Below are 22929 nucleotides of genomic sequence, written 5' to 3'. Positions count from 1 at the left end.
TAGCAGGACTGGGAGTAAAGGCTGATGCAGGCAGAGTGAGTAACTTACATCAGCTCTGCCTTCGGGGTAGGGGTGCTGGGAGAAGGAGCTGGGGCTGCAGAGGGGAGGGGAGCCAGGGTGGCAAGGTGAAGCAGTTCAGACCTGACAAGGGCTCCGGACCTGGCCGGGCAGTCTGACCCGGGTTGCCTTTAACTCCCCGGGAATTGGACTTGGGCTCTTTCCTGGGGCTGCCATGTGGGCCAACGTCTAGGGCAGGAAAGAGGGAGGGAGGCATGAGCTACCCGCACCCACAACTGCCCCTTCTTTTGACTTTGTGCAACCCCACAGGAAGTGCCAAGGGCAGGGGAGTTGGCGTAGGCTGGGCAGTCCTGCCTGTCACCTCGCCTCCCACCCCCTGCCCTGCGATTCCATTAGAGACTGGCTTCAGTCTTGGCCCATCAGTCTTCCCTGACTCCCTTAGGGCCAGGGGCTCTTGCAACAAATCTCAGGGGAAACCAGTTGGGGATTATGAAGTCCCAGGTTGGAGGGTGTGTCCCGATCTGTGTGAAACCTCTCCGTGTGTCCACCCCAGGCTTGCTCGCTGGGCTCACACAGACCCCTGCAGGGGGAGGGCTCGCCCACCCACGGCGGACACGCCGCAGGCCCCGCAGAAGAGGCCCGAAGCCCTGACCAAGGAGGAATTCAGCTTCCCACTTCCTGCTTCCCCCTCCGCTGTCCTCAACCCCTGTCCTCGCCACGAATGGTCGAGGTCCTGGCCGGTGGCCAGCACTGTCTGGACAGGAGGAAACCGAGATGTGAGGCCTGGTGGTGGTGGCAGCAGTGGAGTGGTTAAGACAGAACACTGAGTCCTCAAGAACAAAATTCCACCGGAAAGAAAACAATTCACGGGAGACAGAGTCACCCTCCAGAGAGCAAGGGGCAGGAACAAGACAGGGCCTTCCTGCCCCAAGCAGGTAAACAACCCGCAGCCTGGGGAAGCCCCCTCGTGAGCTGTCTGCCAGGTACGGGTGCTGGCGTGGAAAGCGAGAGGTCTGGGTCCTGCTTTGTGACAACTGGGAGAAATGGTCCTTGGCCCCCTTTCTGGCCTTCTGAAGCCGATGAGCGTCTATAGGGGAAAAACAGGATCTCCTGCCAAGGTCAGGAGGATCAGAGGGAGGCCAAAGGCAGGACTAAAGGAGCATTTGGCAAAGAAGACCAGCCCTGTGGAGGCTGGGCTAGCCCCCGCCCCAAATGGCCAGTGGACTGCCAGGAACCAAGCGAGACAACTCGAGGTTCTAGGGCAGGATTTGCAGAGCTCAGAGCCCATGGGGGCTCTATTGGGATGAAGGAGGCCAGGGTGGAGGGCGGCTTAAGGCTCCCTTCCCCAAGCTGCAGCAGTACTGATGGCTAGGTTGTGCAGAAAGGTGGCTGTCTGCGTGGTCCTATTGTATGCTCAGTACCTGCGTTCATTCTCAGCCAGCTCAGAGACCGGGAGTGGCACTGTCTGGACCCACAGGGGAGCTGGAGCTCTTGCTCGAGGACACCCAGCTCATGAGAGGAGATGGCTCCAGCACCCCCAGCTCCCAACCCGCCTCCACTCTGTTTTTTAGTGCCTCAGCTGTCCCCCTGGGGTCCCCTGCCCACCTGTTCCGCTGAACCCCCAACCCAGGATGGGCCCAGGCTTCTCCTTTACTAGGTGCCACGGCTCCCCTTCCCACACCTGACTCCTTCCTTCCCCCCAGAGCTGCTGCTGTGCAAGAAACTGGTCTCCAGTCTAGCTGCAAAGACATCACTGTCCCTGTGATGACGTCACACTCTCTCCAGCCATGCTTGCTTGGGAATGGTGATGTTCTGGATCTCGGTCCAGGGGCTCTCTGGGACTGAGATTATAACCTGAGACACGCCTCCCCACCCCCCGTGAATGGTGTGCAATTTCAGACCCTTGTGGCTCTGAGGTGGCTTTTGGAAGGCAAGGGATCTCATCGCATTAGGAAGAATCTGCCTGACATTCTTCCCCAAGGCCTTGAGCCTGGGCCACCTGGGAACAGGGAGCTGTAGCCTCAGGAGAGGGCTGGGGAGGAGGACGTGCCTTGCTGCCCTTTGACCCGTCTGCCCTGTTAGCAGTTTCTGGGCGCCATTCCTGTTTGTGGTCTGGTTATCTGTTGACCTTGGACTTCAGGCTGGACTTGGAGATGGGCTGGAAAGGCTAGAGAGGAGATAAAAAGCTGGCCGGTCCCAGGCACGGAGGGACCGTCTTCAACTTCAGGGCCAGAGAAGCCAGAACGGGCCTCAAATACCTCAAAGAGGGACACGTGAAACACTCAGGAAGGCCCCTGTGAGCTCCAGCTTGAGAGCTGGATCTGTAGGATGCCTCTACCCGCGATCGTCGCTGTCGCCTGCAAGCTTTCATGGACAGCAGCTTTTACTGCCTTTTCTGCCCATTGGGCAGGTAGAGGTGCTGGGGCTGGAGCCAGGGCTCTGGCCCTGGAGGGATTTACGACCCTGTTCTGGAGAAAGGCAGTTATAAATTCCGAGGAGAGGTGTGCCAAATGCTTCTCGAGTGATCAGGGAGCTCAGGCATCCAGCCAAGGGATATCTGAGGCCTGGGGCAGACAGTGAAAGGTCCAGGGACCCGACCTTTGGGCTAAGGCAGAGGCACACGGTGGAGAGGCTGGGGAGGAGGTGTCAGTCTGGAGAAACAAGAGTCATGTGGGGAGAAGGAAGGGCCTGGGCAGGGAGAAGACCAGAGAGCAGGCCGACGGATTCGCCCTGCGTGTAGGTGCCTGGCGGAGCCTCCCTGAGCCGTACCTGTCACCCACCCGTCCGGACCTGCTCTCTTAGTCAGTCCCGGTGCTGGGTACTCCTGCCCTGCAGCTCTGGGGTGGTGATGAGGCCCCCGTTATTCACAGCCCGAACCGACAGCTGGCCCCCTGAGGCGCACTCCGTGTTTCCCAGAGTACAGCTCACCACCCTAGAGGGCTGGACCCAGACCCAGACGGCCTCCGTGGGTCATGCCAGGGTCGGCGGGAGCTCGGGCCCTGCGGCTGGAGACCGCTCCTTCTTCCCGAGCCCTCCACCCTGCACAGGCCAGCCCTGTCAAAGATCGGCGGTCTGGGAAAGCAGAAGGGCAATTTTCTCAAGTCCAAGGTCTTGCTCCTTCAGAAGGGACACCAGTGGAATGACAGAGAGACCAAGAGGAGAGCTTTGGGGTCTAGGAAATGTAGCGGGAGGCCCTCTCATTCTGAGCTCCTGCTTTAGACCAGCGCTGACGGAACCCGTTAGGCTCTGGGGGTATCAAGAAGGCTGGACTCTTAGGACAGCCTCAGGGGACCCGGGTCCTCAAGTGTTTATCCTTTCAGGAAGTGGCCTGCCACGCACTCTGTGGCAGTGGCCGAGGTGGGAGGCAGCAGAGGATCCCGGATGGAAAGCCCCCGACTCGGAAACTCCCCGTTATCATTTCTGCGAAGCCCAAGGGACGGTAGGTAAGGGGAGGAGGTCCTGTTGTGTCTGGCACACTGAGCTGGCTTCCGGGCTGAATCAGGCCCACAGTCAGGGCAGCAGGTGGAAGACGAGGGGCTGCCGCTTCTAGTCTGGGGCAGAGGCTCCCCTGCCTGCCCTCTGTACGGTTTCCGGCTGGTGGATGTTAGCTCTGTGGCAGGACAGGGCAGGCAGGTGGGGGAAAAGGAAGTGTGTGTGTGTGGGGGGGGGTGGCGGTTGGGGGGATGGGCACCTGCCAGGTCTGTGTTAACTGCGGGGCCTCCCTAGGTCTGCTGGGCTTCTCCACAAACCGCGTTCCTGTCTGGGGAAGATACAAGGAACAGTGGGAGAAAGAAGGCAAGTGGGAAGGCGTTCATGATGGGGACAGGATCTCTGCTCCATCTGTCCCCACCATCTCTGTCACCTGATTTCCCACTTTCTCACCATCTCCCCTGCATTCTTATGTGTATCAGCCCTTCACAGAGCCGGATCCTCCCTTTCCCCCAAAGGCTTCCCAGCCTCCTCCAGGCCACCCTAAGCTGTCTCTCCTGTGAACTTGAACGCTCTTAAGATCAGACCCACAGTCAGACACACCGCTCAGCCCTGGGCTCATTCTTCAACTGTACCACCCGTGTTGATTTTGTTTTCCCTACTGGGTGGTGCACCGTGTAGTTGTAGGAACTGTTTGGATCTACACATTCCTCCTCTGGGCCTTAATACTGCCCCACGGGGGTGGTACTTTGGGCCTGACAGCCAAGTACCTTGAAGTTAACATTGCCTTCTGAGAATTCAATTAGGAAGAAACACGGGTTAGGAGAGGATATTAGCCCTATGTAGAAATTACCTAGGAGACTGTCTGTCTGTAAATATCCCAAATTCAATTAAGGAGACCTGGGAAAATCTCAGGACAGATAAGATTGCAAATGATTTTAGGGACCTAACTGCATTGTCTTCTGCGTGGGTTGGCGGAGGGATGCCAACAGAGGGGAGACTCCCCCTCATTATGAATGGGGCTTCCAGGGAGATCCAACTTGGGGCCCGCTCTCTAGGTAATGTGGGACAGTTGGAGCTCTGTCCCAAAAACCTCAGGGATCAGGCCGTGGGGTTGGGTTGTCCCAAGATGGCGTGGATGCCTCCGGCTATCGTCCAGTCTTTGAAACCATCCCATGCCCAGGCCTTGTTCTGACCCCATACTCGGCCATTCGATTCTGATGCTGCTGGGAGAGACGCGTCCAGGTGCCTGGGGTCCGTGTCTCTATCAGTGAATTAATACGCGGGTGTTTGGTTCCCAGCACTGGTCTTTATGCCCCTGTTGCCGTCAGTTGGCCCTGAGCTGGCTTTGTCTACGGTGTGCACGCGTTAGCAGGGAACCAGAGGGGCCGCGATGGACGTCCCCAATAAAGTCACCCGCCTCTTTGCCCAACTGGCCATGTCTTCCCTCGACAATTTTGCCCTGGCTGTTTGCCTTGGTCCCTTAGAGGAAGGGCCCAGGAAATGCCTTCTGTATGGTGGACTGATGGATGGGTGCATGGAGGGGCAGGGGAGGAAAACAGGTCAGCCCCAGAGCTTTGTCCCCAGAAGGTGTGGGGAAAGGCACATGGTCCTGAGGGGTGAGGGTAGGAAGGAACGATGAAATTTGGACATCTTTGTGCCAGGCGCTGGCTGGGGTACATTTACATTCTGTATCTCGTTTCTTCATGTGGGGGCCCCACGACCTCCCACTGCATCCGTTATACAGATGAAGAAACAGAGTCCAGAGAGGCTAAAAAAAACCTATGTGGGGGTGGGAGATGGGTGGCGGCTCCTGGCTGGCTCGAGCAGTTAAGTGTGAGCTCAGGTCATGATCCCGGGGTCCTGGGATAGAGCCGCGTGTTGGGCTCCCTGCTCAGTGGGGAGCGTGCTTCTCCCTCTGCCTCTGGCCAGCCCCTCTCATCTTCTCTCTGTCTTTCTCAAATGAATGAATGGAATCTTAAAAAAAAAAAAAAAAGGGGGGGGGAGAAAGAAAACTATGCAGAGGTCACCCATTAATAAGCGCTAGAGCTGGGGTGAATTGTGGCTCTCATCATCCGGAATCCCGTTCTTGGAGGAAAGGAGGAAGGACCCCAGAGGGGAGGCATAAAACCTCCTGTGGTAGGAGAGGGGCTTCTGGGTGGAGAGGTGGACAGGTCTCGGGGGGCTCCTGGAGGGCTCTGCTCCTTGCTGCCCCCCGCCCCCCGCACTTGCCCTTGAGGGGCAGATCCAGCAGCTGTGGTCCTCGACTGAGGGTTTAATGATAGGAAATGAGCTTCAGGGAAATTCCAGACTTGATTCTTTGATGAGGCTCAAGCTGGCAGGGAGCCTGCCTGGGAACACCCTCCCAGCAAGCCTCCCCCCCATGTGTTTACAACCCCCTCTCTCCCACAACACTGGCGAGGATGCTCGGCTCCAGCCACATGCAGAAGCCCATATGTGAGGCGTGGTCCTGCTCTCTAACATCTGGACTCAGAGTCTCCCCCAACAACCCCCGATCCAGCTTCCGCCTCCCCGGCCGACCCACTTGGCGATGTTGCTCAGACGCCCCAGCCTCTTTCCCTTCCTCTCCCGCTGCCTCCCTGAGCCCCTGGATGGTGACACAGGTGCTGTGTCTCCCTGAGCATGGACGTGTGTGTCCTCAGGTCTCTGCAGGCTTCCTGCCCCTCCTGATGTTCCTGGGTCTCCGGGGAACAAGCAGCTGAGCAGAGGCCAACGCCCGTGGCCAGCTCTCCGTCACTCCCCCAGGGAGGCGCTGTCCTTGGGGCCTTCCAGGGAAGCCCACCCCGCTTCCTCCATTCCTTCTGGTTGATGCTTTTCTTTATCACTCTTCTACCGACTTCCCCCATCCCCATGCCACCCCTAAAAGATATCTCTGCCCTGAAGCACAGCATTTCCTCAGCTTCCAGACTCTTCCTGGCTGGAGAACCACAGAGGCCTGGGGGCAGAGAATAGGACTAGGGGGGTGAGGCAGGAGGTGAGGGGTCTGGCTCCCCCTGTCTGGGCCCTGCCGAGCTGCCCCGGGTGAGGAGACAGTGCCCGGGAATGCTGGAACTCTGGAGTAGGCAGGGGCCTCCCTGCGTTCTAGCTCAGTTCCCAGCAGTAGGAAACCCCTAGAAACTGATCTGGGGCGGGGGGGGGGCGGGGGGAGGGTTCTGCCTCCCCTGAGCTTGGGGCCGGGAGCATCCCACACGATCTCAGAGAGAGCAAGAGGGGTGGTGTGAGGGTGCGGGCTGTGGAAACAGTCCTGCCCATCTCTGTAGGGCCTGGCTGGCTCGAGGTTTCCTAGTCCCCTTCTCTGCCGTCAGGAGGTCTGTGTGGTTCTACCAGGAAGAGCCTGGAAGCTGGAGTGATGCATGCATCTCAGGGCAGAAATATCTTTTGGGGGTGGGACAGGGTGATGGGGAAGTCAGTAGGAAGAGTGATAGGGAAAAACATCGACCAAAAGGGTTAGATGAGCAGGGTTTGGCTTTCCTGGAAGGCCTTGTGGGCAGCGTCCCCCCAGGCCGGGGAGGGGGTGATTGAGAGCTGACCCCAGACAAGCCACAGCTGGCCTTGGCCTCTACCCGGGCCGTTGCCCAGCTCTCAGCGATATTGTCCGTGTTACATCATCTCCAACCTCAACTTCCCCATCTTTGAACCAGGGATGATAGTAATAGCTGCCTCCTAGAAGCTTTGAGGGCACTAAATGAGGTCATACAGGCAAAATGCAAAGCAGGTAGGAAGAGACCCGGCTCAGAGGAAGCGTTCGTTCTTTCCTTCATTGTTCAGGATCTACTATATCCCAGGCACTGTACTGTGGGCTTGGATAGAACAGCGCACAAAACAGGCAAAATGCCCTGTCCTTCTAGGGCTTGCCTCCTTCCCAGGTGGAAACTGGAGAGGAAACAAGCAGTCAGTGACCAGGATAAGCGATGAAATGTAACAGTCCCGTAGAAGTTGGTAGGACTGGGGGTGGGGGGGAGGACAGTAGAGTGGGGTTACTTTTCCCCCAGAATTTGGGTAACTTCGCACTTCTGTGTGCCTCCCTTCTAAGGAGGAGGGATAAACCTCTTTAGCCCCAGGGCTGGCCGGCCAGCCGCGGTGTCACCTGCTCCTCCCGCCACTGCGTCCCAAGTGAGGAACAGTGACCAGTTTCCAGCCCTGATTCGCTCCTTTGTTCTTTCACCCAACAAATATTTACCGAACACCGGATCGCGGAATGCTGCGCGTGAATCAGGACTTCTTGTCCTGGGGAGGAGAGGGCTGCGTGTGAGTAACCAAGGTGAGAGAGCCATCGGGGTCGCTGGCAGGGACAAGCGGGTCTGTGTGTCCTGCATGGCGTCCTACAGCCTCGGTGTCCTACCCCTGCCACTGGATTCGGGGGGGCTGGTCCATCTTGCCTTGCTTTGGCTGTTTTCTGTCAAAACGGGGTAGGGACGGTCTGTCACTACCTTAGTGTTAAGGGGAGATGGTTCTCTGTGTCTGAGGGGAAGAGACATTTTCTGAGTTGACCCTTGAGCGAAATCAAGGCCAGAGAGCCCCATTCCCCTGCCCTTAGCAGTGAGGCAGGATGCTGTGACCATCTGTCCAGTCGTGTGCCCAGCCTGGGCCACGTGCCCATCTCCCCCCGCCGTACAGTGAGGCCTCTGCTGCCCTTAGAGGGAGGCTGGCCTCACCCCGGCAGCACAGTGCAGGGGAGGGACGCCCCTAGCATCTGTGACCCTGGCATCCTGCTGCAGACCCCAAGGCCAGGGGGGAAAGGGGACAGCCCCGCGATCTCTGGGGCTGCTTTCTCAACGGCAGACTAGGAGAAACCCAGGTCTGAGGGAGGAGACTCGGCCGCATGGTTAGGAACCCCAGGCCGTGTGTGTGTGTCTGACCACAGAGGCAGACGCTCCGCCTTGGGGTCTGGAGCTGGGAACAGGCCGTTCTCCCCACAGTCACCGCTCACATGGACTGCGGCTGTGTCTCCTGCGCCCGGCCCCCTCAGCTGCTGAGTCACGCTCCCCGGGGTTCAGAGAGGCGCCGGTCCAAAGCCCGGGCTGAGTCATTCGATGATGAATTGTGGAATTCTTATTCAGGCTGTCACCGCAGCAGTGGTGGGCCCTGACCGCCACCCCCTACTTCCCCATGAAGCCACTCAAAACATTCTCGGTTCTCTCTACTTCTCCATCTTGCCTCCACCCCCAGCCCGGCTCCCCATCCCCACCCCCGCCGGTCAGCTGTAGACGGTGGGATGCTCAGAAGCATCTCTGAGTTTCCCTTCCTGTGTCTAGATTCCAGACCTATTATAGGGACAAGGGCCTGGTCTGTGAGCTTAGGAAAGAACCTCTCATCGCCTTCCATTCAGCTGTCATTGACGGATGCAGGAAGAAGGACACGGGCTTGGGAGTCGGAGCTGGTTGGAGTCAGAATCCCAACCGAGCAAGCGTCCCCACCTTCGGGGTCCCTGTCCAATCACGTTAATGATGTCTACTTTGTAGGAGTTGGGGCTTCTGGAAGCCGATGGGGAGGAAGCACAGGTAGACGGGTGCTCTGTAACTGCTATTCTGTCTTCCATGGGGAGGCCTGAGGTTGTGCGGGTGAAGTGCCTTCCCCTCCTGGCTTGGCACAGCTGGTGCCAAGGCTCTGGAGACACGGTCAGAGCGGCTGGTCTGGCCAGTAGGCAGACATCCCTAGAGCCCCGATGCCTCCCAGCCCTGCCGGGCCCACCGTGCATGCTAGAAGGTGCCCAGAGCTGCCTGTTTGGTTCCTCCAAACCAGAAAACAAGCAGAGACCAGTGGTAGGTCGGCACAGCCACCCTGACCTGGGCCCCTCGCCCGCCTCCCCCCACCCCACCCCTTCATGCAATCGTACCCCACCTGTGTGTGCCCACATGCAGTTCCGCCGAGCCAGGTCACCTGCTGGCTCCCTCCAGGGGTCAGCCTGGAAGATCTGTCCATGTCTCTGCCCAGAGGGCCCCCTCCCTCTATAGGCGGGAGTGGTGGGGAGTAGGAGACCACACACGGTGACTGTGGCGGTCACCCTGCTCCTGCAGTGTCCCCCAAGGACTGTGTGTTGACATCTCTGGAGCTATAGCAGGACAATCATGACATCCGGGGCCTTTCGCCCTCCGGGTTCTGGTGTTGACTGTTCCCCATGGCCATGAATCCATCTGAGAGAAGGTTCACGTTTTTTTTTTTTTTTTTCAAAAGAATTTATTAAGAAACAGAATAAAGATAGGAAGTACACAAAGGAAGCGTCCCACGTAGACTCTTCAGCCCATGGCAACTAAGACAAATCTGCTGGGCTGACGCCATGGGTACTGAGGTCCCAATTCTGTTTTCAAACCCATCTCTCTTGGCTGCTAAGCCAACCAGTTCAGACTCTCTGGAGACAAGTCAGGTTGCTTCCCAAATCTCCCCAAGGCTCCTTCCTAATCGCATATTTATATACAGGCCCTTCTCTACCTGGTCCCGAAGGCTCCTCACCTCAGGCTTCAGGTGAGGTCCTGCCTTGACCCCACCGTACCTACCCCACTCTCCTACCGAAGGCCATCCGTGGTCCCTGGAAAACCTATTTTTGCTCCTGTCCTGATCCATTTCATTAAACAATATTCACGAACCAGCTGGGCAGGCCGGTTCTGCTATCTTCAGTCAAGCTACCTGTGTCCCTAAGCCTGCGTTTGAATTTGGTCCTTCTCTGCTAGGAACATCTTCCCAAGTAGGTCCCGGCCGCTCTCTGCCCCAACGGGTCCAAAATTGCTGTCCACGCCAAAGCAGACCTCTGTGCCCTGTCCAATCTCCCGCTTCATTTGCAGGAGAGCCGTAGCCATCGGCTACCCTGCCGCGGACAGATGGTCAAACACCTCACTCTTGGCACCCACCTATCGGATCCTGCCCAGCCCAGATCACCAACCTCACCGATTTTTTTGGAAGATTTCTGACTTCCCTCTCAGACCTCTACCTCTATCTCTGTAGCTTGTGTTAGAATGACATGGATTTATAGGTACAGTAATAACAAGATTACAATGACAGGAGAGCTAGTCCCTCCCAAATTATATTTCCTCTAAATTATCCAAAGATCGGGCCACGCTTGCTGTTTTGAACTTTTCCTAAGTGTCTATGGTTATCAGTCCTTCCTTGGCACAGGCTGGGTCCCAGCTGGCTTTTAGGAACAGGACTGAGTCTCAGCAAGCTGGCCATTGGTCCCTTCTGCTCCTACAGTTACTGCTGTGTCTTACACAGATGGCTTCTGCAAATAATTGCTACAAAGCAAAACAAAACACCTCCTCCAAAGGAGAAGCAGGAAACAGCTCTACACGGACCTTCTTGAGCTTTGACCTCAACCTACACCCCCATGCAGACTTACGCCGATGGAAGAGTCCGTGTTAGGTCAGGACAGATCGGTTGAGCCTGTGCCTAACCCGTACCTCGGCCTTGAACTTCATGGTGCACAAAGCACTTCCCCATGCTCCTCCCCCAGGACTCACGAACAACCCTGTGAAGTGGGCATGAGGCCTGTTGTGGTCGTTTCACTGAGGTCCTAACTGACGTTCAGGGAAGTTAGGAAGCTAGCTAAGATCACACCGCTATTTCGTGGAGGAGCCCAGGTCTCTGCAACCTCATTCCCTTCCTTTATTAGACACAAAGACTATGGAAGAGGTTTTCTACTCCCTCTCTCTCTACCTGAACGGCATGCTTCTTTCACCAGTATAAGCACAACCTGGAAAGTTCCAAACACGAAATGGAATGATTGATCAAGTTAATGGTCACAGTCGAATGCGGGGGCTGTGTGCGTGCGTTGGGGGTGTGTGTGTATCTTTCAGGATGTTCCTGATTTCTTAACATCTGTAGTTTAACCAAGAACTTCCTCGTGGTGCCAAGTGGGATCCCTAGGTCACGGTTAAGGTGCTGGGGATTTTACCCCCCAAATTACACACAATGCTGCACTTTCCTTCTGTTTCACCTTTTGCCAGTGTTCTGTGCCTTGCTACCTCTGCCCTTTACTGAAGAAAAGTTAGTACTTCCGTCAGTCCTCCAGTGCCAGGCCCTCCAGGATTCCTACAGCTTCCTGGAAAGCCACATGGTCCCTGCAGCCCTGACGCATCTGTGGGATCCTCTCAGGTGACGTTCCCACGGTTCCCATGCCACTCTGCAAAAACGGTTTTTCTAACCTGAAGGTATACGATCTCTCAGAGCCTATGACTCACCGGGTCCCCCTTCACAAACAAGCAAGACACCCCTGTCTCATCTCTGTTGTGACCCAGCTGGGCCACCCCCTGGGAGGCCTGTGTCCACAGTGTCCCCTACCCGAGATTTCCCACAAGCCAAGGTTTTGGACCACTTGGTTGGCCCGGGCTTAGACAGCTGAGGTGGGAAACCTCTGGAAAGAGTCTTCCCACCCTCCTGTGCTTCTTCTAGCTATTAATTCATTTCGCAGACGTTCAATGAGCACCTGCTATGAGCCATCACTATGCTCTCTGCCAAAAGAACTGCAAAGAGAAGACACTGCCCCCGCCCCCCCCCACAACAACCCGATTACTAGTTGGTCCCCTAGAAACACCACTCTGCTCTGAATCAGTGGGCGAACTCAACAGCACCTTCCCTTGCCTTGTGCACACCCCACAATGATCTGATCACGCCAGAAGACTCCCCGACCTCTGCATACCTCCCCCGGGCAAGTTCCTCCGTCAGTCACCAAACAGGTCTCTGCTCCGGTGGCCCTTCCTCCCTGCTGGGGCTCCGGCCAGTCTGGAATTCTCATCCTCACCCCTGCCTCTCTGCCTCTTCCTTCCGCCGGCCAGTCTTGTTTGCAGCCAGTCTCGTTTGCGCGGATACATTCATTTGCAAACCCAGTAGCTCTTCTCCAATATCATCTCTAGAGGTTATGCTTTCGAAGTAACTATTCAAGCCTATGTGTTATCTGATGGTCAGTTATAACTGAAATAGAAATGTGCCTATATGGGTAGCAGCACGGAAGGACCAGAACCCAGTGTCCCAAATCACTATTTACAAATGTTGAACCTATTTCCACTCAATAACTGTTCAGATGTACTTTTACCTTGTTCCTGCCATTACGTGATCATAATTCCAAATTCTCTCTCTCTCCCTACTTGGCTATAATTGCATCACACAGCACCACGTTCTTCAAAATAGTTTTCATAGTTGTTATATGTGAAGGCAACAGCTCACGGTCCTAACAGACCACAGTCTACTTGGCTGTCCCCCACAGCCGAGCAGTTTCCAGCCAATGACTTGACATAGAAGTGGCCACAAATATCTCTGTGCAAATACTTTCTTTCTTTTGAATTATTTTCCCAGAACGTATTCCCCAAAGTGAGATAACTTAGTCTTATCGTCATTTCTTTCTACCTTGGTCGAGGATTACCAAACGGCTCTCCAAAACGCGTCTCTCCGTGGCGCCGGGAGTCTATCACTCCACGACATAATTTCTCAATGTATTTTTGGCGAATGCGAGGGGTTGACTTTATTTGCTGGCTTCCTGGCGCTGGCCTGCGTGCGTTTCCTCCTGGGTGCCGTGCCAGCCCGTTTGGTCTTTGGAACCAAGTACATCTCTCGGTCACTGTTTCTATTGGAGGCTCAGCTCTTACTCAGCCCAATTCGACAGAGTTTCCTCCTCTTGACTGACCTCTTTCATTTCTCATTACTCTTTTCATGCAAACGTTTGAAATCTTTATGTAATTGAATCTGTCTGCTTGAACTTGACGATTTCCCGTATCCCCTCAATGAACAAACAATGACCTCCCCAGAAAAGGGGTTTCTTTCCCCCACTCTGAATGCCCTGCACTTTCCCTCTGGACTTGCCCCAAATCCCTCTTGTTCTCATGAACATTCCATCATCCACGATCCCTACATTAAATTCCCTTTGCTAATCTCGTGACAGCTCCTGGCTTGACACGACCACCTTGGTTCTGGCGCTGCCCTGTGCCATGCAGAATCCTCCCCTGTGGATTTCATTCCTCCTCCCGGCCCGGCCCTACTATTGACTTCTCAGGTTTTCCAGCCGCTTTTTTGGTCCCACAGTCCCACACCTGGCCTCCAGGGTTCGGGGGAGGCTGTTCTCCTCAGCAATAATGGCACATCTAAGGGCCCATCCCTTCCCCTCAAGTTCAGCCAGACGAAGGCCAGATTTTTTTCTGTACTGAGCTGGGGGCCACTCTGACCCAAGGATCTCTACTTCCTGGCTGCAGCTGTGTCAAAATCCCTGGCCTCTTGTGATCTGGCCCGTCCCTCTGTTATAGTCTCAGGGGAAGCTGGGTTCTCAGCTCTCTTCCAGAATCTGGAACATGCCTGACATCCTCTGAGCCTTTCTTGGCTCGGAGGCGTCCTTCTGCCAGCGCACCCCCCGCAAACCCCCCCAACACACACAGACTTTCCCCGGGCCATTCCATGAGGAATGGTCTCGAAGAATGCAAATCAGCCCAAGCTTACAAATTTCAGAAACCTGTGGTGGAGGCAGACAGGCCCCCACAAAAAGCAGGAGGCACAGCTAGCTCCTGGCGCACCCCCCCCCACCCCTGTTTCTGAGAGTCGTGGTCACACCACCGCCCTTGGTCCCATCCCTGCGCACCCGAAGACGGATTAGCAGTTTGGCACCTCACACGGAAAGGTTGCTAGCCCCTGCCCTCTGGAAAAATGCCCTCCGCCACCACATCCCAGGCAACTTCGCCTCCCTCACCCCTCCCCACAGTCCTCCCCCCACCCCTCCCCCCACCCCAGGCCCTCCCCAGTCCTAGCCCTTTAACTATCAGGAGGGCGGACCCGAAAGACGTGGATGGTCCCATTACTGAGGGACACAACCAGGTGCCTGCCATCCACCATGGTGGTCACCCTGGGCTTTTCCAGGCCGTGATAGGCCGTCAGGAAGTCACCGAGCAGTGACCCCTTCGGATCCAGGATCACCACTTTGTTGACCTCGCGAAGGGTCAGAAAGATGTAGCCCTTCTTATCCACAGACACAGAGCCTGGCTGGCAGCCGTGCAGGCCTGGCCCCCGGTACTCCCCAATCACCTGACCCAGCCCGTCACAGACCACCACGCTGTTCTGCTGCCAGTCGGACCCCACAAAATTGCCCTGGGGGCTGGTGGTCAGGAACACCAGAGCCCGCAGGCCTCTGTTGGCCTTGCCCCCCGGGATAAACCGGGTGGCCAGGCTGCCTTCCATGTTGTACACCTCCACGTGGCCCGACACGCTGACGGCCACCCGGTCCCCGCTCGGCATCGCGGCCACGGCGTGGCTGGCCTGGGAGAGGCTCAAGGCCCGGCGCCACTGCACCTCGCCGTCGGGGCTGATGAGGTAGAGCCGCGCGCCGGCCGAGAAGGCCACTGCCCCCTGCAGGGCGGCCACGCTGCATGGGGAGCAGCCCTCAGGGACGGGCACCGCGCCCCTGTAGTCACCACTGAGGGAGAAGCGCTTCAGTGCCCTGTTCTGCTCATCGGCCACCAGGATCTCCCGGGGGCCGAAGGGACAGAGCCCTGTGATCCGAGGAGACCGCTTGTCTCCAGGCATGCGCGTGGGGAAGCTGCAGGAAAAAATGGGCCTGGGGAGGAGGCCGGAGCCCTCCAGGTTTAGCCCAGGTGCTGGGCTGGGCTCCCGGGAAATGGACTTGAGCCTGCCTTTGAACTTCCTCTTCTTGTTGGATCTGCTGCCCCTTGGGGTCTGGGCTCCTTCGTCTTCTAGGGGTGTCTGGGCTCTGCCCTCTGTTGGGGTGTGGGCTCCATCTTCCTGGGGCGTCTTGGCTCTCTCCTCCTTCGGGGTCTGGGCTCCCTCTTCCTGGGGCGTCTGGGCTCTGTTCTCCTTTGGGGTGTTAGCGTCATCACTGCTCTGGGGCTGGATTCCACCTTGTCTCTCCGACTTGGCTCCCCCCTCTGTCTGGCTCTGAGCTTCATCCCCTCCTTGGCCTCCAGCTTCGTCTTTCCCACTGTCCTTCTGGGGCTGCTGCTCCTCAAAGCAGAGCCGTAGCAGGTGGCAGTTCTTGTCCAGGAGCCCAGGATGGAGCTCCAGCCGGGGCAGCAGGCCGGGGGCCGGCGCAGGCATCCAGGGGCAGCCCTGCAGCTGCCGGAGCCTCTGGGCAATCGCCCCTTCCAGCGAGAGGATCTCAGCCTCGCGGCCCAGGCTGAGGACCCGCCGGGCGAAGGCGGCCGCGGCCCTGGCCACCTGCTCCCGGCCCTCCAGCTCCCCCAGTCTCTCCCGAGCGGCCTCCTCCGCAGCCTCCACGTGGGCGCGTAGCTGCCCCAGCACCTCTTGCTTCTGGGCCAGGAGGGCCCGGAGCACCCCCTCGGCCACCTCCTCCACCTGGGTCCCCACCCTCGCGGCCTGCTCCCGCAGCCGGGCCAAGGCTTCCTTTTCCACCATCCGGGCGGATTCGAGCTCCGCCAGGTTGTTGTCCACACCCGCCAGCAGCTCCTCCAGGCCGGGCCTCCGGGCGCGCACGGCCTCGGCCAGGGGTAGGCAGGGGTGGTCCAGGTGGGGGTCCAGGCGGCACTCGCGGCACAGCAGCTGGGAGCAGGGCTGGCACAGGAAGCGCAGGGCTTCCCCAGGATGCTGGGGGCACTGGGCCGCCTGGCGCTCCCGGGCCTCCTCGTCATACCAGCCTGCCCTGTAGCCCACCAGGTCCACCACCCGGTGGGTGTGGGTCTGCCGGGTGCAACGGTGGCCGTCGGCACACGCCTGGCATAGGTCGTCCGCACAGTCCAAGCACCGGGCCGTGGCCGGCCCCCCGGTGCCGGCCCCCCCCATCAGGGGACACAGCGCACAGGCAGGCTTCCCCGCGCGCAGGTCTCCGCCAGCTCGGGCCCTCACCAGATCCAAGAGCCCGTTGACGAAGAAGTTGGTCTTGAAGGCGGCCACACCCGCAGGCGGCACGGGCACGGTCTCGCGGCACTCAGGGCAGCGCAGGTGGCCGCCATCGGCCAGCTGGGCCAGGCAGTCCTGGCAGTAGGTGTGCAGGCAGGGCAATGTCTTGGGAGCGCGCAGCTGCTCCAGGCATATTTTACAGGCTAGGAAATCGCTGCTCAGGGCTTCCAGGAGGGAGGGTGAGGATCCCTGGGAAACCATGCTGCAAGAGAGGGCTCAGGGTCAGAGGGCAGAGGGTGCCTCCACGGTCCCTCCAGCCTACCGTTCTGCCTCCCCCGCCAACATCCTCAAACTCTGCCAGGTCTGGGGGTCTCACCTGAATGGCCAGGAAATCTTCTGGTTTCCCAGGGCGTGTGGCCACTTGCTTTTGAGCTATGCAGTCGGAGGTACGCAAGAGGAACCACCTGCTTGCCTGGTGCCTAGGGCCGTGAGAAATGAGATCAGGAAGCCCAGCCTGGGGGAAGGACAGGGTAATGCTCAGCACTGGGCGGACAGGCCTGGAGCAAGTGTGGCCTAACCGCCCCCACCCCCACCCCGTGTGCAGAATGCTGAGGTGGGGCGGGGGGGGGGGGGTGGGGCGGGCAGAGAAGGGACACAGGCCTTGACTCCCGGCAGCTGGGGCAGGATAAGGGGCCCCGGTTCCTGCAGCCCCACACACTGGTCTTCTAGACCCAGGGAGCAGCATCAGGGGCTGTGGGGGCCCCACTGCCTGCCGGACTAACTTGGTAGGGGTTCTGGGGCAGAAGGAAGGCAGGCTGTGGGGAGGGGGCTGCCCCTCTCTCCTTCCAGCTGTTAGACCTCGGGCTCTCCAGGGCCAGAGTCTCATCTCCCAGAGGCCTTGCTGCCTGTCTGCTTTCCTAGAAGCCTCTGAGTTGTGTGGGTGCATCTGTGACCCCCCCTGACCAGATGCCAGCACAGTGGCGAAATCCTCCAGGAAGGGACTGCCGATGGTGGGGGGGAGGGGTCACCCCCAAACTTCTGGGGGTGAGGGCCGGGAGGACAGGCCACAGAGAGGGGGTCTTTCCCACATGGGTGTGAGGCCTCTGGTCCCAGAGTGGGGAGCTGGTGGGGTGCTCCCGCCCACCCACTCCTCTCCTCCCGCCTTCCGGGTCCCTCCCCTCCCCCCTCCCCCCTCCTCTTCCTCCCGTTCCCTTCCCCCCACTCCCTCCAGCTCAGCTCCTCCTTCAGGTGCCCTCCCCGGCCCTCCTTACCAAGCCTGAGCTGACCTTGGCGTCCAGGATGGGGAGTGGGGGTACCCCCGAGGTCTGGACGCTGCTGTGGCTGGGTGCCTGAGAGAGAAACAAAACTGAAACTAATGGTACTTCAGCAACTTCCGTCCCCAGCCCGGGACACCGACGAGCACAGCCTCAGGCCCCGCCTTCTTCCCTACCCTAGACTGGACCTCTTCCTCGGGAGGGGGCCGCCACTCCTGGCCGCGGGACCCCTCCTGCAGGCCCTGGGGCTCCACCGGCCTCCTCAGGTTGGTCTGTCCGATCTAGCACCGGGATCCGCTCAGCCAGCTAAGTGTGTTTTTCACGCACACGCAGAGGAACAGCCTGAGGACACGTCCTCTTAGGGGAGAAATTAGTGATCCTCTGTGATCCAGAGTCCTGGGGCCAGGTCTCTGGTGAGGCAGCATAGCTACAAAACCAGTTCTCGGCGGGGGCCCCTCAGACCTTTGGTGAGCTGGGAGAGAGGCAAGGGAACCAGATAAGGAGCTTTGGGAACTCGCTTAGGGAAGGCTTCCTGGAGGAGGCATCTCTTGAGAGGAGTTTGAGCGGCACACAGGGGTTTGGGAGGAAGAACACAGGGAAAAACGTTCTGGGAATGGGGAACAGCAAGACCGTGGGTGCAGAGGAAACAAATACACCAACTCTTCCCAGTGGCTTCGAAATTTTGGATGGTTTTTGGGAAGGGGACATAGGAGTGGTGGCAGATGCCGTTATAGAGGGAGGCAGTGGCCAGATGGTAGGGGACCTTCTGCCGTTATAGAGGGAGGCAGTGGCCAGATGGTAGGAGACCTTCCGGTCTCCGTGAAGGAGTCTGAGTTTTCCCCGGTATCTCATGAAAAATTTGAAGCAAAGAAAACGTGAAAGGAATTGCCACAAATACTCATATCCCTACCACTTTGATTCCACAGTTAAGACCGGATAGCGGATTTATTAGCTATCTGTCCGTCTAGGCCCCCCTCTGTTCACAGGGACCCAAGGAGGGCTCCCTGTGGCAACAAGATCCACAGAAAAGGTGGAGGGGTCTGAGCCGACACCATGGCCACGGGTCAGAGAGGAGGGTGGAGGGTGGATTTTTATCTGGGGGAAGACCTCGAAGCCACAGCTCTGGCAGGCTTTGTAGGTCTGGAGGGTGAGGTTGAGGACACCCAGGCTTGCAAACTTTCTGGCCTCTGCTGTGGTTCTGATGAAGGCACTCAACAGTGCCCAAAGCGAGAAGAACAGGACTGAGATGGCCCTCTGCGGACCAGACACTTAAGGGCCAGTGGGGGAGGGGCTGGGGGTGTGTGTAGGAGGCTGAGCAGTAGTGGTGAGAGAAGTAGGGGAAGATCCAAGAGAGAGAGCCATCCCAGGAGCCGCTGCCTTCCAGAAGGTGGAGGTGGTCAATGCTGTCGAATGCCACAGACCAGACAGGCCAGCCAACAGAAGGACATATGGGTGCAGGTGTGTCCCCAAACGTGTGCACACACCTGCACATACCTATGACCCCGTGTGTGCTTCTTTGTGCACACTCACGAGCGATTCACCTCATGTGTGCTGTGGCCAGACAGCATGCGGTGGGCTATGGAACAGACAGGAAATAAACAGGAAATGTTCCCCGCCCAAGAGGAGTTTTCAATCAAACAGGGGAGGTGAGAGTGTTACGTGTGGCAATAGGAGACAGCAAGGCAATGCCAAAATAATCATCGCGGTGGCTTCTTTTTATTGGGCGTTTACCACGAGCTTGGTGTGGGGGCGTCAAAAACACAGCCTGGTTTAATCCTCACAGGAACCTGCTGACATAGGTGCGGTTATCGCCTCCGCTTTACAGATGAGGAAGTGGAGTTACAGAGAGAATAAGTCCATCTGCCCCAGGTCACGGCAAGTGCTAGGCCAGCACGAGAGAGGGAGAGTGTGATTTCTCCCAGAAGGGTGGTGGTGGTGTGGCAATCCGGAGGGCTTCATGGAAGAGGCGGCATGAACATGGCCATCCTACCCTGCCTCCCCAAACGCTGAACAGTTGTTGAACAATGTACACCCAATAAGACGGTTTCTTCCCCCAGAGAACAGACTCCTAAGCTAAGGGTTAACTCACCTCCAGCCCAAGTGATAAATGTTAACCACAGAGACACACGTAGGAGTGGGGTGTGCAGATTCTACCCAGACGCTCGTGGTTCCTCAAGATAAGCCCAGGGATGGGCAGGCAGAACAAAATGAAAAATTAACCTGCCTAGATTCCTAGAAGGCCTTAACGGAACAAGTCACCGTTTATAGGATTTTCGTTAAGTGAGTTTGACCTTTGTTCTGTAGGAATTTGGGGAGGCTGAGCTGAGCAAAAGTTTTAAATCTTAATGAATACAAATAATAAGGATCCTTTAAAGTAAACTGTAAAACCCTCCTAGCATTCACCGTAACAAAATAACTTTTTTTCCTTTGTGTATTTCCTTTGGTCTCTATCCCTACACATTTTACCATAATTGTATCTACAGTGTGCTTCTACTTTTTGTTTACTTACCTAACTTAATGTTATGTCAACATTTTCTGTGTTCCTTTTTTTTTTTTTTTTTTTTTTAAGATTTACTTACTTATTTTGCGAGGGGTTGGTGGAGCAGAGGACAGATACAGGGCTCTATCTCGGGACCCGGAGATCATGACATAAGGTGAAACTAAGAGTCGGACACTTAACCGACTGAGCCACCCAGGCGCCCCAACATTTGCTGTTTCTATACATTCTTTGTAGTTATTACTGTTAACATCTGCATAAGTTTTATGCTGTAATTTACTTAACTATTTAGAAATATGCCAGTAAGCAAGCTTCCCCCCACTTAGCAATGTTCCTGATGTAAATAACGGTGTAAATATTCCCATGGCGGCGGATTTCATGCTACCAGTAATTTAACAACTGGCTGCAAAATTCCCAAAATTTAACAATGAGCTTTCAGGAGCCAGTCGTCTTTGGAAGCTTTTAGAATCTTCTCTCAGTCCCCAGTGTTCTGGTTTTCACAATGAGTACCGTCGTGCTGAGCATTTATTGGGCTTTTTCGGTCTCAAAGCACGCTTTCCTTCCAGTCTGGGAAATTCTCCTGTGTTGTTGAGGATTCTCTGCCCTCCGATTTCTCCTCCGTTTCCCCTCTCTGGAACCTCCACCATTCCGATCCTGGACCTCCCAGAGAGGTCATCCAATTTTATCTTTTCCCTCATTTTCCATTTCTGTCTTTTTGTACTGCTTTCTGGGAGATGGCTTCAACTTAAGCCTTCTAACTATTGTGTTTTTCAAACCCGCTGTCAGTTTTAATTCATGAGTATCCTAGCTTTTTTTTTTTTTTTATATATGATCTTTATTGCACTGATCTAGTATCTTCTCCTACCTTTCTGAGCACATGAATGTATTGTCACTCGTGCATGTGTGTGTGTGTGTGTGTGTGTTTCCTTCACTTTGGATGGTTTCTGTTTACCCCCAAGTTACTGTTTCTTCTCTCCTTCCCTCGCCACCTCTCCCTCCCTGCTCCTCCCTGCCTGCCTGCCTTCCTCCCCTTTTTGGTGACTGTACTATTTATTATTTTATATTTCAAAATTAGCATTCTGAGGTATAATTGGCACACAGTCAAAATCACCTATTTAAGTGTATGGTTCCGTGAGTTTTGACAAATGTATGTCGTTAATAATTATCAACACAATCATATGTAGTACAATATGGAAATAAGGAAATTGACATTGGGACAAAAGCGCATTAACCAGACTGTAGAGCTTATTCATTTTTCACTGTGTGTGTGTATGTGTGCGCGTGTGCTGTGTATAGTTACATACAGTTTTATTACAAAGACAGACGCATGTAACCACCAGCGTAATCAACAGACGGAACTGTCCCATAAACACTAAGAAACTCCCTTCCCCCACCCCTAACCCCTGGCAGCAGGTGAGCCTGTCCCCGGCTCTATAATTTTACCATTTCAAGAATGTTACATAAATAAAAACATAATCTATGAAACCTTTGGAGATCCAGCCAAGTTTTTATACACATGGCAATAGTTCATTCCTTTTATTTTAGGGTAATATTCCATTGTTTGGGAGTTCCCTGGTTTGTCTATTCATTCTCTTATTGGAAGACATTCAAATTGCTTTTCGTTTGGGTTACTAGATAGCTACTATAACCCTTTCTCTATTGGCTTATCACAAAGATAGCTACTATAACCACTTCTCTAAAAACCAGGTTTTTGTGGGAACCTAACTTTTCGTGTCTCTGGGATAAATGCTTAGAAGCATTTCTCAGTGGTGAGATAAGCATCTGTTTAATTTTATAAGAAACTACTCAACTATTTTCCAGAGTGATTATACCATTTTACCTTCGCATCAGAAATGAATGAGAGATTCCGTTTCTCCACATCATCACCAGCATTAAATGTTGTCAGATTTCTTTATTTTTAGTTCTAAAAGGAGTGATATCTCATTTATGGTTTTAGTTTGCATTTCCCTAATAGCTAATGATGTTGACCGTCTTTTCATGTGCTGATGTAACCATTCGTGTATCCTCTTTGGTGAAATGTCTGTTCTTTTGCCAGTTTTTTAAGTGGATTTTTTTTTTTTTTTAAGAGGAAGATGGAGGGGAGGAGGGCCTGGGCAGAGGGAGAGGGAGAGAAAGAATCTTAAGCAGGCTCCATGCCCAGCACAGAGCCCGACATGGGGCTTGATCTCACCACTCTGAGATCATGGCCTGAGCTGAAATCAAGAATCAGATGCTTAACTAACTCAGCAATTTCCTAGCAGATTTCTCAGCAATCTTTTCCAGTTTTCATTGTGCAGGTCTTGAACTTTTTTTTTTTTTTAACTGTGAGACAGTATTCTTTTATTTTTCTTTTTTTAAGTTTTTTTTTTTTTTTTTTTTTTTTGGCAGAGATCACAAATAGGCAGAGAGACAGGCAGAGAGAGAGAGAGGAGGAAGCAGGCTCCCTGCTGAGCAGAAAGCCCGATGCGGGACTCGATCCCAGGACCCTGAGATCATGACCTGAGCTGAAGGCAGAGGCTTTAAACCCCTGAACCACCCAGGTGCCCCGAGGTCTTGAACTTCTTTTGCTAAATTTGTTCTTAAGTATTTTATTCTTTTTGATGCTTTTGTGAGTGGAATTATTTTTTAAAATCTCATTTTTGACTGATTTTCCACATACAAGGCCATGCCATTTATGAATAAAGACAGTTTAATTTCTTCCTAGGATCAGTTTCTTTAAAAGTAATCTGTCAACTTTTTTTTTTTTCTTTCCTTTTTGTACTGGCTAGAATCTACAGAAAATGTTGAATAAGAGTGGTACGAGCAGACATCCTCGTCTTGTTCTTGGTCAGAGGCAAAAAGTAGTCAGTCTTCAGCATTCGCTTTGCTGTTAGCTGTATGTTTTTTGCAGATGTCTTCTATCAGATTGAGGAA

At 55.2% G+C, this 22929-nt stretch overlaps 1 protein-coding gene and 1 long non-coding RNA gene across 6 annotated transcripts in view; one reads left to right on the top strand and one right to left on the bottom strand.

The window, feature by feature from the left end:
• Positions 1 to 22929, top strand: part of LOC309854165 — a 104231-nt gene that overhangs the window by 12878 nt on the left and 68424 nt on the right. The window lies entirely within an intron of this gene.
• TRIM56 (tripartite motif containing 56) lies at positions 9620 to 17692 on the bottom strand. 4 transcript variants are annotated; one of them, XM_082712847.1, is made up of 3 exons: positions 17532 to 17692; positions 16622 to 16759; positions 9620 to 16507 (listed from the first exon to the last, which is right to left on the bottom strand). In XM_082712847.1, exon 3 carries the CDS (start codon positions 16504 to 16506, stop codon positions 14191 to 14193), a length of 2316 nt encoding a protein of 771 aa, XP_082568973.1. In that variant the 5' UTR covers position 16507; positions 16622 to 16759; positions 17532 to 17692; the 3' UTR covers positions 9620 to 14190. The 4 variants fall into 4 exon arrangements, with proteins under 4 accessions (XP_082568973.1, XP_082568971.1, XP_082568972.1 ...); XM_082712845.1 differs by having other exon boundaries at positions 17517 to 17674; XM_082712846.1 differs by having other exon boundaries at positions 16622 to 16724; positions 17517 to 17674.

This window comes from Mustela nivalis (genome assembly GCF_964662115.1).
Source record: "Mustela nivalis genome assembly, chromosome: 19".
Taxonomy (NCBI): domain Eukaryota; kingdom Metazoa; phylum Chordata; class Mammalia; order Carnivora; family Mustelidae; genus Mustela; species Mustela nivalis.
This window is presented reverse-complemented; position numbering and strand designations above follow the sequence as displayed.